At 38.9% G+C, this 16397-nt stretch overlaps 1 protein-coding gene across 4 annotated transcripts in view; it reads right to left on the bottom strand.

The window, feature by feature from the left end:
• The window catches only part of prkcab (protein kinase C, alpha, b), a 145827-nt gene that overhangs the window by 40706 nt on the left and 88724 nt on the right, over positions 1 to 16397 (bottom strand). The window contains exon 4 of one of the 4 annotated variants that reach the window (XM_061711167.1): positions 14966 to 15090. The exons of the other annotated variants lie outside the window; for them this stretch is intronic. Within the exon in view, the coding sequence (XP_061567151.1) occupies positions 14966 to 14968 (3 nt within the window). The 5' untranslated portion in view covers positions 14969 to 15090. The remainder of the gene's footprint in view (positions 1 to 14965; positions 15091 to 16397) is intronic. 4 annotated transcript variants of the gene reach the window in all.

Here is a 16397-nt window from a genome sequence, read left to right on the forward strand (position 1 = left end):
GGCTTGCTTTCTCAACGCAGCGTGATGGACACCCTGACGACCGCGAGGAAGACTGTAGGTCACTTCAAACACAAACATTTTATTCTTTAAGCCAGTAAAGGACAGTACGAAGTAACAGTACAGTCTAAAAACCACATTACTGCCTTACTTTATGACACTGTTGCTCTTTTGTTTGCTTATTTGTTTACATGCCTGCTGGGTATTTTAAGTTGGGCTGCTGTTTTTGTTTAATTCAAAATTAGCTTTAAATTTGCACTATTTTTACTAGCTAATAGTTGCACTATTATTACTTGATTGTTCAAGCTACCTCAAAGAGAACTGCACCGTTTAAGTGCAAAATGATAAAATAAGGTGAATAAAATAAAAAAGGCACAACCTTGATCTGTTTATTTTGCATTTGTTAATTTTTTTAATTTGTTACGAAAGTTCCGGATCGGGACTCGGTATCGGCAGATACCCAAAATCAAATGACCCGGGACATCCCTAGCCATAATAGTCAGACCCTTAAATAGCCTTTCAATATAATTGAAGTCAAAAATACATTTCTTGGAAACATTGTTTAGAAAGGCCTGTGATTTCTGGCCCAAGAATAAATGTAATCTTGCATAAAATCACATGAGGAAGTCATAGATTCGGAGACAATTTATTCTAACCATTAATACTAAATGCTTCATCTACCATGAACGGGATTTCACTCAGTAGTCTTGAAAGAGTATTCATTTCAGCAATTTTACATTACCATTTTACATTGCCCGTGTGAGTGTGTATGGTTGCTTGTCTATGTACGTGGCCTGTGATAGACTGTGTGTGCCCCTGACGTCTGCCTGTAATGAGGTGGGATAGGCTCCAGCAGACTACCGTGACCCTGAATAGGAATATGCGGGTATAGAAAATTGATGGAATTATCGGATGTTAGATGAGATCACAAAACCATAACTCATTTGCCATCTATAATCACTTTCTGATGTGCAATATGCCCACACATGCACACAATGAGTGAATCAAACAGAGAACCTGACAGCCACTGGAGTCTCGAACTGGAGCTCTGCTTCAACCAATCAATCACATCACTAGTAGAGACTAAGCTATCTTCTAACCCCAAAATAAACAGTAATGAAACAGCACAAAAGCAAAGACAGAGAGCAAATAGAAGGCAGAAATGATATCAGATATACCAACACCAGCAGACTATGAGAGGGAAAAAGAGAAAAAGAAGTAAAAGCTTGTCAAAAACCACTGGGACCAGGAAAGTAAAAAAAAAAAGTGAAATGAGCTCCTTGTAGTGATGTCTTGTCTTCCATTGTCTCCCTACTGGAATTTCTTACACAAGAGAAGACTTACAGTGACAACTGTGACTGTGTTTTGCTGTCCTCAGGTTCATATGTGCCTTGCTTGATGGCTCTCAAGACAGCTGTATAGACAATCCATCACTGATTTAATTAGCAGGATGACCTCTCCTTCTCCCTCTCTCCACCTGCAGCCTCCAGTCCATCACCGTCACATCATCCCTTTAAAGCTGTTATATAAAAACAAACCTACAGTGTTGAACTAAGGCGGGCTGGTGATATTCAACTCATGTGCAGTCTGTTTTTTTTGTGTTTTTTTTTTAAATATGCTGTTTTTAAGATCACTGATGTTATACGAAGTGATGGTGTGTATTTGTATGCTTCTAGCTATGGCCTGCATCTCCTCTTGGCACTAACTGCATGTCTCGTCTGTCATTGTGTGCCTCCTCTGACTGCATGCCTTTCCTCTTTTGTTAGTGAATTAAACATCAAGCGCCATTAGTATATCAAATAGAGCACTAACGTGCATGCAAACATGCCTCCACATGCATACACTCACACATTTACACAGAGACAAGGAGGATGTGCGTGTGCTCATCAGTGAGAGACGGTACAGAGAGCCATGTCAGCACCCTCCAAAGAAATGTCTGATTTTAAAAAAACAGGTGTGTATTTTTTTAGATGGTCACATGTGTTGTGACATGATTCCTAATCTCATCGATGGTCATGAACTGTGGGTTGTGCCCAAAGGAAGAAGACTGTACATACAACAGGCTGATATGAGTTTCCTCTTGGTGGGTGGATTCTAGATCTGGGCCTCCATGCTCAGGGTGAACCTGAACGCAACCTGAACTTAACAATCTCAACCAGTAATTGCAGTATCAACAATAAAAGCACAAAGACTCATCTATTCCATAATAACAGTTTCCGTTCCTTTTTCTGTTGCAGACACTAGTGGTGGAGCCCGGTTTGAATAATAGTCTGATTAACCAACCATGTCACCTTTGCTAACAGTGTGAACAACTTTCCTCACATGGTGTGACATCCATAATCGCTCCCTCTTCTCACCAGCCAACACTACCTCTCTTCACATGGGAGCATGTCTGACAGCTGCTGAGCAGGTGCAAACCTGCCTGCTCACCTGGGCCAAGATGTGGAGCCCTGCAGCAGCAAAAGCTGCAAAGCAACAGTGATTTATTTTATTTTGTTTTGATTATCAATTAATGATCAGTCTTGCCTATCATGTCTACTTTTATAGGGCTATATAATGTACACTTAAATGTCACTTTGTGTTGCAGCTCAGCAGTATTACACCATTATATAAATGTTAATTGTCTTTTTTGCTGATATTTAAGTCAAATAAACCATTCCTAACTTTTTGAACCCATCAATTTTGTAAGTAACAAGCAATCAGGTTGCCTCACTGCAAGGAAATGTAGTTGCAGATGAGTAAATGTAGCTGAAAGTGAACTGTATCCAACATTAGTGCATCAAACCCACATCCCAAGTCAATAACTTAATAATAACCCCACACAATGTATTAAAAACAATAAAGCCTAATTACTATTTCAACTACTTCTATGACCCTGAAGCTTCCAATGATGTTTGACAAAGGTAACATTAGCTCATGCATTCTGCTAGACTGTTCCCACTGTTTCTTTCCCACATCAAGCGTCTCCTGCTAAAAAAAAACAACAAAAAACAACACATCAGCATCAAATATGCTTCACCAGACATCCTCCCCTCTCCTTTGCATAACAACCTAATACCCTCACTCACTCATTTCACTTCACTTCCAGATAAGCAGGACTTGAAAGGTGAGAGACATTCAGTTGAGGCGTCAGCAGCACTAAACCTGATATTGTATGCATTACTTGAGTTGAATGTACTTAATTTTTAGATAAAAAAGAGGTATATTACACAGAGAAAACACAGGTGCCGGGCCCTTTATACTTCCCTATGGCTCTAATTAACAGTAGAGGAGAGATTCAGAGCTCAGATGCATTCAGACCGCACATCTGAACACACCCTTTCATCACAAGCCATCTTTCATCATCAAACACGTCATTCAGATAAACTGACAAAGACATTAGGCCTCCTTTAATATGTATGTGTGTACAAGCAGGGTCTTCAACCTGTGAGTGTATCATCACTTCCTGTTTTCCCCACCATCTGACTGTCGAGCTCCATTAGGAGACACCAGTGACGACAGCTCATTCTCTGCTTTGTGGTTAATAAGCTAAATGGCCGTGAGAGAGTTCAGGACGTAGTTGGCTCTGTGGAGAGTGGAGGAGAAATCCCACTTAGAGTAATAGGAACCCACTGTGTGTCTCCACTTGGCCAGTGCTAATGGCTTCAGTCAGAATGGAAACACAGGCAGCTGTGCACGTACAGTGTGCCGTACTGTTGCACCAGGAACAAATGACCACACACGTGGCACTCATTTAGTCTCAAATTTCACTTATAAAGATGATGAATGAGTTTTTTCTTCTGCAGGCAGTAATATTACTATAATAATTATGTTTTTAAAAAAAATGTGTAGGTGGCTCCAGGAATGTTAGGAGATAGTCTGCAGACCAGTATATTGCTCAAATACATCCACTTTAGCCTACAGCACCCACAAACACAATATCCTAGATGTATAACAGTCACTAAACATATACATGTTAGGGCTGTTCGATTATGCCCAAAAATAAAATCTAAATTTTTTTCTCTCAAAATCCGATTTTCGATTACGATTATTTTGTGAATTGACAAAAAGCAAAGAAATTATTTAAAATATGCTGTTTTTTTATTGAACATTTGCCCCATTGGGCTTTAAGTGCAAACTTTGCTCTTATTAAACCAAAAATGAATGAATAAAGTGCAAAACTGTAAAATAAGTTGAAAAAAAGTTTTAAAAAATATAATAAAATATAAAGTTTTATCTCTGAAAAAAAAAAAATCAGCAAATCAGCACTTGCAAACATACAGTAAGTTATATTTCCAATTAAATAAAACAAGACATTTTCTAATTAAACTAAACTGGGTGTTTGCATGCTAAATAATAATGCAACCCATGAAGGAGGTAGAGGTGTGTAATGTCAGTCATTACATTTGCTATTCACATTTGCAAGTTTTTTGCAAGGAACACGAGCCGGTCTACCGCATCTGGCTTGAGGGATGCCCGGTGGCATGTTCCAACGCCCCCTCCTACACTAAAGAGCCTCTCCGATGGGGCACTTGTCGCAGGTATTGAGAGGTATTTCCATCAATCATTAATATGGTATCAATCATTGATATGTGTGCAGACAAGGTAAAAAAAAAAAAAGTGAAAAATCGATTTTTCGATTTTCACGTTTTAACATCGTTCTAATTACATAATCGCGATTATGATTTAAAATCGATTAATCGAACAGCCCTAATACATGTAATCAGTTATAGGTATTGTAATAACTAATTATGGCCAATATGAATCCAAAACGTATGTTTATTTACCTCATATAAGAATTTTATTAACTCAAACAAACAAGATGTAGACAAGAAATAACAATTATGATAATATATGGGATTAATACTTACTGCACTGAGTATACTTAATACTTAAGTTGTTAAGACTTGACAACTTTGTTAAATATCAACAACAAATATCAACAACTTTGTGCTTGGGTAGTTATCCAAGTACTCCTGCTTAATTTCTTTCTCCAAAAATATTCACGTTAGGTAGAATGGTGATTCTTAAATGACCACAGGTGTGAGGATATTTGGATGGTTGGATGGATAAGACAAAGGTAGCCTGAGTCAAACGCCTTATTTTAAGCCAACAGAAAGGCCTTAGCATTTGAATTACTATGTGGTTAATACTAAAAAAGACACATTTGTTTTTCTTTTATGAACCGTCACTATGTGAAGAAGAAATGCAGCCAATTCCTTAACTAACCAATTTATCAGAGTAATTTAGTTCTATCTGGGAAAATAAAAAAGTTAAATTAAATAACCCCTTAAATGCCCTTAATGGAAATATAGATTTCCTATGGAAACAAGAGAGCTCCAAAAACACCAACCAATCATTTGTGTATAGCCAAAGGGGGAGTCAAAAGACTCCCCCGCTGAAGAGGCGATTCCTCTTCAGTGAACAGGAATCCCCCATTCCTGGGCCTGAGAGGCAGGTCTGAATCTAGAGGGTTGTACTTCAAAATCATACTGACGCTTACTGTTTCTGATATGGGAATTTCAACATCTCTTATCCGTTCTTTAATCCATAATATTGGACCAGCGAACCTATCACACATTGCACTACTCCCACTGAAATCGTAGTTTTAAAATTAATTCCCTGACTGAAATTGAACTGAAAGGAATTTCTCACAGTCAAGCTAATCCTCCAATTGAAGTTTCAACTGAACATAAATTGGCCCATATGCGTTCTGTGTATGTCCCGCAGTTTCTGCCATGGCTCTGACTCAGAAGTACTGTGGGGGGGAATTCAACATAACCCTACAGCATCGCTGCAATGACAAGAACTACCTGTACCAAATGCTTTAACACTAACAAAGACTAAGGGCCCGATTTACTAAGATCCTAAATAAAGAGTACTAAATTGCGTGTGCACTGAAAAAGTTTGCGCGTGCTGTTTGCGTGTGGTTTGCAGGTGATCAACTAAGATTGCGTGCGCAATTGATAACAGGTGCAAACAGCAGTATTTAAATGAGGTGTTGCGTGTCTTAAGGTTTGCGAGTGCAAACTCTGTGCCATGGAGAGTCTGTATGGAAAGCACAGTCATAAGCGCAAAATGAAATTTGACGAGTTGGAGTTAGAGATATTAGTGGAAGAGGCAAATAAACACATTCATGAACTACAGCAAAGAAATTTAAACATTACCAAAAGAAACGCAATATGGGAGAAAACCTGCGATAGAATAAATGCAGTTGGTAACACAAAAAACAGAAAAACGTCTGGTTTTTTAGGCACAGATCAAAAATACGAAATAGAAAAACGGGCCACAGGACCGAATTTGATTTTAATATTGAATTGGTCGGGTTTACGTGACCCCGCGGTGCTCGGCATGATCTGAGGAGAAAAAGACATCAGGAGAGCGCTTTGATTCAATCTATTTATGAGTTAAGTTTTTATTCAGATGTCCACAGTATATTGCAAATATTATATATTATATAGCAAACACTGACAGTAAATGTGTGACAGACGGGACCCTCATATGGCCGTCGATTTAACGCAGAAGCATAATTCAGGTGAAGCTGCAGTCTCTGCGCTGATCCTGACACAGCGGGTCGGAGCGGATTTGGTCATGATGTTTAACCTGTGTTTTGTGATTAATAAGCACAGGTTTTAATTAAATGTAATTTACGAAGGATGATTTCACGTTCAATAAGATAAATAATCAATAAAATACAAAGTTTTGCAGAAAGGCTTGGCCTGCTTGTGGGCGAGTGGAGGGGGGCACAATAAGAGAAGGTGGCAAGATATAAGGCGGAGAACTAAAGAAAAAGTGGCCTTTAATAAAACTTGTGCAACCATTTTTAAAATAGCATGCAGCAGAATAAAGACTATCTCTCTGCGTATTCTTTGATTTTGGATGTCGCCTCCTTGCCACAATAACGGCAGCAGCAGATTAGCACCTTCCTTTCAAACGTGTTAAATACAGACGCAATCACAATACGCGCAAAAACTTTCAGGCTTGGTAAATCTCATTGCGCGTGGTAAATGGACATATTTGCATCTTCCCCTCCCAGTATTTAGCGATTTCTGGTGGGTACGCCCCATATTGATTATTCATCAGGGCAAAAGTACTAACTGAATTGCGTGTGCAATTTAGCGCATTTCAGAGACGCAGTCGTCTTTGCACGCTGTTAGTAGATCAGCTGGCACTTTGGTTTGCGGGTGCTGTCAAGTTTGCACACGTTTTAACACAGGCAAACCTTTAGTAAATCGGGCCCTAAGAATCTAAAAGAAATAAAGTAAAAAACTGGCATGGCACACAACCAACAGCCTCTACCTTTCACTGGTATCATCAGGATTTTCCAGCATACTATAAATACTTTGGTGGTCTCCAAGTGTATTAAAGATTTACTGGACATTTTTTAAAACCCATTTGCACATTTTTACTACTGTCACACGGGAAACCTTGCAAGAACCTATCAATGCTCTTTCTCTCTCTCCCTCTCTCTCTATCGTATGCGCACACACACACACACGCACACGCACACGCACACGCACACGCACACGCACACGCACACGCACACACACACACACACACACACACACACACACACACACACACACACACACACACACACACACACAGGGTTAGTAAATCCTACCAGTCATTTGACCAGTGACTTGAAAACGGCAGTCAGCTGCTGGACGAGGTTATCAGATTAGAATGCAGTAAAACTGTGAAAGTGTGGTTTTTGTTTCAGTAAATCAAAAACTATTTAAAATTTTAAAATTGTTACACAAGAGATAAGGTTCGCTTTAAGTCTCTTGCTGTTTTTCCAGACGACCTTTAGTATCCAGGTAAAACTGGAAATAATGAGGCAGAGTAATTGCTGGCTATGAATATCCATGAAACGCTCTCTCACTCATTAGTGCCATCACTTCCGCCTTGGTTCAGCAGTGATTATTAAAATATGCTGTTTTTCTGTACTTGGGGAGTCTCAAGCACAATTATAATACAAGTGTACTACATTGTCATAAAAGTTTAAGAAAACGCAAAAGCAGGGAAACTTTTCAGGTCATCTGCCACGTGCCTTTCCTCAGCAGGTCTGCTTTTACCTCATTTCCCCTGGTCGGCATGTTTTTGTAGGCTTATTAATGTTTTCATATCCAAAAGACCTGGACAACTGGCTGTTAATATACCCGCACGTTAATCAATGTGACATTGCCATGGGAACCAAGGAGGACAGGCCCCAGGTGGCCACCTCAGGTGGAAACTATATTTAACTGATGCACAATATAAACACTGAAAACAAGGGTGTGCGTCTTCATAACAACAGCTGTAACTAGAGTGTACACCTCAGCATGCGTGGGCACGCTAACTCACTCTCCGTATCACTCACTTGTAAATGTATTTTCTGTAAAAGAAGTGCATGAAATCTGTTACCAGAATGAGCAACTGTTTTTGCATGAAAATAAATTATAATCTGTTATTTTGAGCAAGTATGTGTGGAAAAAGTGTGTGATCATGTGATGACATGCAAATTTGGACCTCATTTTCAAAATAAGAAAATAACGAACACACACACACACACACACACACACACACACACACACACACACACACACACACACACACACACACACACACACAGGTTAGACTGCATGTTCCACATCTATCATCAAGTTTCCAATCCCTGGGATCAGTCCTTCATCATGACTTCATGTGTAATAGTCATGCCATATCTGTGTCAAGAAGAAACATGATATCTATAAACCTTGTGGCCAAATTCAAGACAGAGTTGACCAGCACTGGTGCAACTATCATAGAATTAATGTGATCATTTAATTATATGTCTGAAGACTTATTATGAGTGCCCAGATTTACTAAACAGAAGAGGTATATTGAAAACATGCTACATATTGCAGATGTTTGCACAACTGTCTGGAAATAGTTAATTGAAATTCATCTCTCCCTTTGTACTTATGTCCTACCCTTCTTTTAGATGTCTAAAGGGGCGAATATACTTGCTTTTCAGAACGCGTACGCGAGCGCATCATCGCCGACGCGTTTGTTTCATGCGTCGACCTGCAGTTCTTGCTTTGCCCACGAGTGCCGCTGGTCCAGGTCCAAGCACCAGCTAACCACAGATCGTCCAACGAAGCTGAATACGAAAATATTCCCGGTGTTTCTCATCATCGATTGCCCGCATCAGCAAAACGAGAGTGGCAAACTCTCAAACAGCTTTGGTTCAACGGTCTAACATACCATCTCCGATGGCGCTGGCGCCGTTTCCTTTGCAGAGATCGCAACCAAAGCAATGTTATAATCTCTTCTTTATTCAATCTTGTCATGTTGTTTACTTGTTCTTGTTATAATCTGCTACTACTACGGCTACCACTAAATATTGTATTACTTTTCCAACTCTTGCTCTGCATACGGCCTCTTATCAGTTATCTCCGGTATGACGCGCTCACCTCGCGTGGTACGCGAGCGCAGGGTCAAACAGCAAGTATATTCATCCCTTAAGATATGCAGGGTGGTGGTCTTTGAATACCAGAATTGTGCAACCCTGGTCTTTTCTATATAGGATGTTGATAAATTTGATTTTTATTAAATAATTTGTTTCATCACCAGCTCCTAGTACATCTGCTTGGGTGTAGATATGTGTGCTATAACCACACGCTGGGGAGTCAGTCTAGAGAGGGAGCAAATACTGATACTTTTTGAGAAGTGGTATGCTGCTACACGGTTAAACTTTTCCACAACGCGGCTGGAGTACAGATCACATATTATTCAAGGGGACTGTAGAGGAGGTGTGGTGGTGCTCAACACCAATTGAGAGGGGGCAGCCCAGGTCAAAGCTCCTGTGGCTGATTTTTTTTTTTCGGCCCGCTCCAGCCATGCAACCATAGTTTCTTTGTAAACTCAGAAGGAGAGAGTGAGGTGCAGTGGCAGTGTAAAAAAGGGCAACTCTTTTCAAAAGGGTTTACTGTGCCAACTCGATGGCGTGTCAGCGAGATAAACTGCACTGGTTGTCGCCATGACTGAAGGAAACGAACAAGAAAAACACAAACAAGTTGCAGTGCAGACTGAAATCCATTTGCTCTCTGCTCCTTCCTCGCATGTGCTAAACGGTTCTTAACAGACTGACTGACAGACAGACTGATGCACTTGTACGCAGAAACAGTAGTGATAATGGAAACACAACTTAGAACTATGCAAACCTCTCCCATGAGTACTTGTAGTATTTTAACATATATGTGTTTTACTATACTGTTACTGCACTTGCTATCACAATAGTCCAACCCATTATTTTTGCACTCCACTGCGACCAAACAAAAGATAAACAAGTGAATTTAGAGATACCGAAGCTGCACTTTATAGTGATAAAACTAACAAGGATGTTAAGACTGGAGTGCTGGAAATATCACTAAGCTCCAAACACTCCACACATCCTTCAAATTACATTCAGTGCCCAAGAGACCTGGTACAGTAATCGCTGTCTCTTTGGTAAATCCTACATCTTCTATCTTGATGAGTGCAGCTTTATGCAAGCCCTTACAGGCTGTGTGATGTCAGCAAACAAACCCAGAAAGTACAGGGGGATCATTTAACCAAGTGCATATTAGATGTAGAAGGGCAAAGCCACGGCAGCGGGGCAATATTACATGCTTAGTAATCCCCCAGACATAATCTGTAGCAATAATGTGTATGAAAGATTTACGGAAACCCATAATGATGTTTCACGGACAATAACAATGTTTGAAAAGCAAACTTAGAATAAATTATATTGAAGAAAGCAAAATGATACTCCATGGTGCGGGTATGGAGAATTATACTTAATGAGGTATTTGTGCTGAAGAACAGTCTTAATTTAGCCTGTTATACTCTATTAACTTCGTATCAGAATCAGTTTTTTAACACACACGAGGAATTTGTTCTGGTGATTTGGTGCAATACAAAAGAACAAGTAATATTAAGGGAGATATAATATATAAAGTAAAAAGAAAAAATGTACAACATGTTGGTTTTAAAATGCCAGAGTAATGAGTCTGTACAAAGGTGACCCAAGATATGCGTTAATGTGACGCATTACTGCAGGCACAAGTGAAGCTTTGTTTACCTTTGAGCCACTTTACAGTTAAATAGCAACAACTAAGAACTACAAATAGAAAGCCTGTACATGTGCTTTGCTTGGAAAATATATTCAAACACTCCCTTTTTCTGGTCCTCTGGTTTCTTCAACCATTAGGTCTCTCAGTCATTTTATAGACCATTTATTATGTAGTTACAAGGTGAAAAAGGGAACATTTTAATCTTATAAATAAATTATCATATTCTCTATCCTAGATGTGATTACTGCTACAATATTGTGTTATAAAAATGTATATGGCACAAAAGGACCCAATTTCAAGGGGCTTTTCTGTTTAAGATGATTAAAATGTTTAAATGAGTTCAAATCTTGGTTAAAGATGTGTTTTCCATGTAAACAGATGCTCTGACATTGTCTATCCTTCGCCCCATCTCTGTGTGTGGTATGATGTCATAAACCCTCTGACATTCAGGCTGCGTGCTTGTGACAATCTCGCACGCACCAACATGTGCTGGTGTGGATTATGTCAGATGCTCTGCAGCTGGCACGGCGACCGCTTGAGCTCCTAATGCTTCTGTCCAGCATCCAACAAAACCTGCAGATTACTGCTGTGTGCAGTCGGTTGTGGACAGACGAAAGAGCGTCCAACACTTCTGACATCTCTGTAATTATCAGAGTACAGTCAGTGCATGTGCTGAATGTGCAACTTTCTTCCAAACTCTGCCACATCCTGCTTAAACATGTCTTGTTAAACTGACAGCTTTCACATCATCGAAGAGTTATTTGCAGCAGTAAAATGGGCCCAAAAGCTCAACAGCTGGCCTGTCAGTGCACAGCTAATCCATTGGATGTTAGTGATATGGGAACATCCTCAGCTGGCTTATCCATATGCACTCCTCTCATGACTGGTTAGAGGGGCATATCACTGATGATATCAAATATGTGTCCCCTTGATAAGATGAACCTTTGACATACAGAGCAGATCCCTGGTGATAAAAATATATGTTTCCCTGTGGGAATATTAAGGTTTTAATGCTCAGGATTGCATCAGTTACAGTACAAGTGACTTGTCACTTTCATTAACGTGCTGAATATGCAGACTTGCATACTTTGTTGATGACAGATGCATGCAGTAGTTGTATAGTAATGCAGGGAACTTTCCTGAGGACTCTCAGGTCTGAATCAAAGTTACAAAAATGCTACTAATACAGGCGGAGTGTGTAAGGAAATTGTAAAATGCTACCAAAATGGCCCATATTTGTTTGTTTTTTTTACCAAACAGTGAACTGCAAAGCAGTGAAATTACAATGTGTGAAATGATCAGTTGTGATAATTTTGGCCTTTTCGATGATTTTTCGAGAGAGCAGATAATATTATCCGAGAGATTATGAGATAATATTTAAGATTTATGATATTAGAGTTTATGAATGTGTCTAATCTTGTACCAGTTTAAACATGGGGTTCATGCTGAAATTGACTTCTTGTCTTTTCTAACATTTGTGCCTTGCACAAATTTCATTTGAAGACTCTTCAGAAACAGATGTATTTTTATTTAATCATAATTCTATTTTTATCTGCCAGCCCTGAAACTCAGAACTTGCTCTTTAGATGTCTGACTCATTTTAATCCCTTCATTTCCCAGTAAGTTTTTAAAATGACAACACATATACATGAACTGCTTCCTTTAGCTCTTCTCTTTATAAGACTGTCATAGAAACGGGTTTTACATAAGATGAACTGACTGAACTTTCTATATCATCAACTATAGTTGGTTTGAAGCTGATTCTTCAGGGTTTGGGATGACATTATATTGACAGGAACTGACCGGCCCATCCTGGTTGATCTAAAAATGGGGAGCTGGTTGGAACATGCCAGTCTAACCTCAGTCACCGCAAGTCGGCTATTGTAGTTAACAATCGTTAGCTATTAGGGCTGTTCGATTAATCGATTTTAAATCGTAATCGCGATTATGTAATTACAACGATGTTAAAATGTGAAAATCGTAAAATCAATTTTCATTGTTCTTTTTTTTTTCACTTTTTTTTTTTTTTTTTTAAGTTGTCTGCACACATATTAATGATTGATACCATATTAATGATTGATGGAAATACCTCTCAATACCTGCGACAAGTGCCCCATCGGAGAGGCTCTTTAGTGTAGGAGGGGGCGTTGTAACATGCCACCGGGCATCCCTCAAGCCAGATGCGGTAGACCGGCTCGTGTTCCTTGCAAAAAACTTGCAAATGTGAATAGCAAATGTAATGACTGACATTACACACCTCTACCTCCTTCATGGGTTGCATTATTATTTAGCATGCAAAGACCCAGTTTAGTTTAATTAGAAAATGTCTTGTTTTATTAAATTGGAAATATAACTTACTGTATGTTTGCAAGTGCTGATTTGCTGATTTTTTTTCAGAGATAAAACTTTATATTTTATTATATTTTTTAAAACTTTTTTTCAACTTATTTTACAGAGTTTTGCACTTTATTCATTCATTTTTGGTTTAATAAGAGCAAAGTTTGCACTTAAAGCCCAATGGGGCAAATGTTCAATAAAAAACAGCATATTTGAAATCATTTCTTTGCCTTTTGTCAATTCACAAAATAATCGTAATCGAAAATCGGATTTTGAGAGAAAAAAAATCGAGATTTTATTTTTGGGCAAAATCGAACAGCCCTATTAGCTATGATGCCAAGTAGCATCACCCCACATTCATTCTGATCAAATCCGTCCATCAGGCCTCATTTCAGATGTCCCAACCAACATGACATAGAAAAGAGTACTGCTGGAGCTGGAATGAGGCCGATCTGAACTCCAACCCAGCTCCACGATGAGCCGAGGCTCGGCGAACTGACCTCGGCCTGGGTGCATCCAGGAAGGAGGTCGGGCAGTGGAAGTCCAGACAAAGGTGGCTCTTTGACTGATTGCTATCAGTCCAGTTAGTTAGGAAGGGTCCAGGTCAATCTGGAAGGTTGATCAGCTTCAGGAGGATGTTCCAGTTGCAGACAGGCTTTGTATGTCGCCATAACACTGCTGCATGACTCTGGCCCGACCTTTCATGTCTCCATCTCATTATACAATAAAACACAGTTCATCCAGCTCATGAATTTGTTTTCTCTTTCTCTGTTTAATTACTCTGGATTTTAAAATTAGAAAGAACTTAGTGTCTTGATTGACAGTTTAACCCTCTCATCAAACCCAGAATGTGATACGATCTCTTGGAACTGAGATGATCTCTAATAATGAGGATGAATGACCACAGCAGCAGCGCATAACCTCACAGACCTACACATTATCAACGCACTCAGAAAAAACAAATATCCAATCACTGTTGTGTGCATGTATAAATGTTTAATTCTGATGTGGTACGGATAAATACATCCATCATTTGCTGTGGTTGTGGTGGTGTCTGAACAGGCTTTTTTGGAGCCCAGATAATTGGAGAATGTTAGAGGTGTTGGGGATGATCCACTTTTGTCTGGCTGGACATCTCAGACCTGACTGACTAATGATCCAGCAGAGCCAGCCGTGGCAGGGCGGGTCAGTAACAGCTTAATGAGGCTACAGTGCTTCTGTGTTTCAAGAAACAGCGGCAACAGAAAGAGGATGCGGTGGTGAGAGATTCAGGGACAGAAAAAGGAAAAAAAAACATAAAAAGAGATGCTATAAAACCAGCATAGAAAGGTGAACAGCAAGATAAAGCAAACAAAAAGGGAGGTAGATAAATGATAATGTTTGGACATTTTCTCACTCCTGATTTACTTTGGAATTACTGTGGGTGTGTACTTCTAAAGCATTTATAACAGTTTGGTTTCGTTAAGTGCTGAAAAGTGACAATTAAAGCAAGAGTTTATCTATTTTTTTTAAATTTTGCCTCTTATTTATCCTCCTCCTCCTCTTACTGTGTTGGTGTTGGATTAGTCACTTGCCATAATTGTAAGGATGGACCATCCTCACTGTCGTTGCTGTTGGAAATGGGAACACTGCTGGGTGTAAGGCCTTCATCAGCATGTTTGCACCAAGAAACAGGTAGAGGCAGTCAGAAACCATGAAACTGACATGAAATGGAAAAAAGCGAGAGGGAAATTACAAGTCTGCAAACATTACTAGATTAGAAACATGCGAGTGAAACATTATGACCACATAAAAAGGTACTGATATAACACTGACTCTCTTCTGGACAGTTAGACGCAGAAGAAAATGTACAGGTGTCCAACTTTAACAACAAACAAATGATCAGAAAAGATTGATGTGACTTGTTAGAACATGTTTGATCCACCTGGAACTCAAACCCTAAACCATGACATTTAAAAGAAAAAAAAAAAAAGAAGTAAATATTACCATCAGAGGTCCGGATTATTCCATTTGAGCTCTGTTTCGACATGTACTGTAAAACCATTAGCTTAGACTAAACCCAGCACTTTGACCACCTCTTTCTCCTGCTTTTTATCGACATCAGTAATTGTTGCACATTCCTGTCAAGGGTAAAGGAATCCCAATCTGTGATAGTCGGAAGCCAAATTATTAGGATTACCAGACCCAATAAACGAAGAGATCAAATAAAACCCATATACAGGACTGTCTCAGAAAATTAGAATATTGTGATAAAGTCCTTTATTTTCTGTAATGCAAAAATGTCATACATTCTGGATTCATTACAAATCAACTGAAATATTGCAAGCTTTTTATTATTGTAATATTGCTGATCATGGCTTACAGCTTAAGAAAACTCAAATATCCTATCTCAAACATTTTTTGAATATTCTGGGAATCTTAATCTTAAACTGTAAACCATAATCAGCAATATTAAATAATAAAAGGCTTGCAATATTTCAGTTGATTTGTAATGAATCCAGAATGTATGACATTTTTGTTTTTTTAATTGCATTACAGAAAATAAAGGACTTTATCACAGTATTCTAATTTTCTGAGACAGTCCTGTAAAAGATTTTTCTTGTCACACATTTTGAAATACAGTTTAAGTGTAAGAGCACATAAAGTGGAAACCACAACTGCACAATACTGAACCCTTTGCAGCATTATTAAATTCAAAACAAAAGCTATTATAATTTATTGTTAATATTGATTTGGCTGAAAAGACAGTAATTTATGAAAAAAAGTGATCTCTTAAGTAGCTTTAATTTATTGTTTCTAGTTGTTTCTATTCCAAAAATGTAAATGATTGGAGGGGCTTTTTTGAGAAAAGATTAAAAGGCTTTGTATTTTTGTGAATTTCAGAGACTTGCTTTGTTACCTGAGCCCTTTAAGCTACATTTACCCTGCTGGCTGATTATCTGATGTTCACCTCCACTCTGCTTATAAACCTGCCATTTGGATTTTACAGAGAGCTATGCATTGTGG

This window comes from Cololabis saira, chromosome 21, assembly GCF_033807715.1.
Source record: "Cololabis saira isolate AMF1-May2022 chromosome 21, fColSai1.1, whole genome shotgun sequence".
In the NCBI taxonomy this organism is placed as follows: domain Eukaryota; kingdom Metazoa; phylum Chordata; class Actinopteri; order Beloniformes; family Belonidae; genus Cololabis; species Cololabis saira.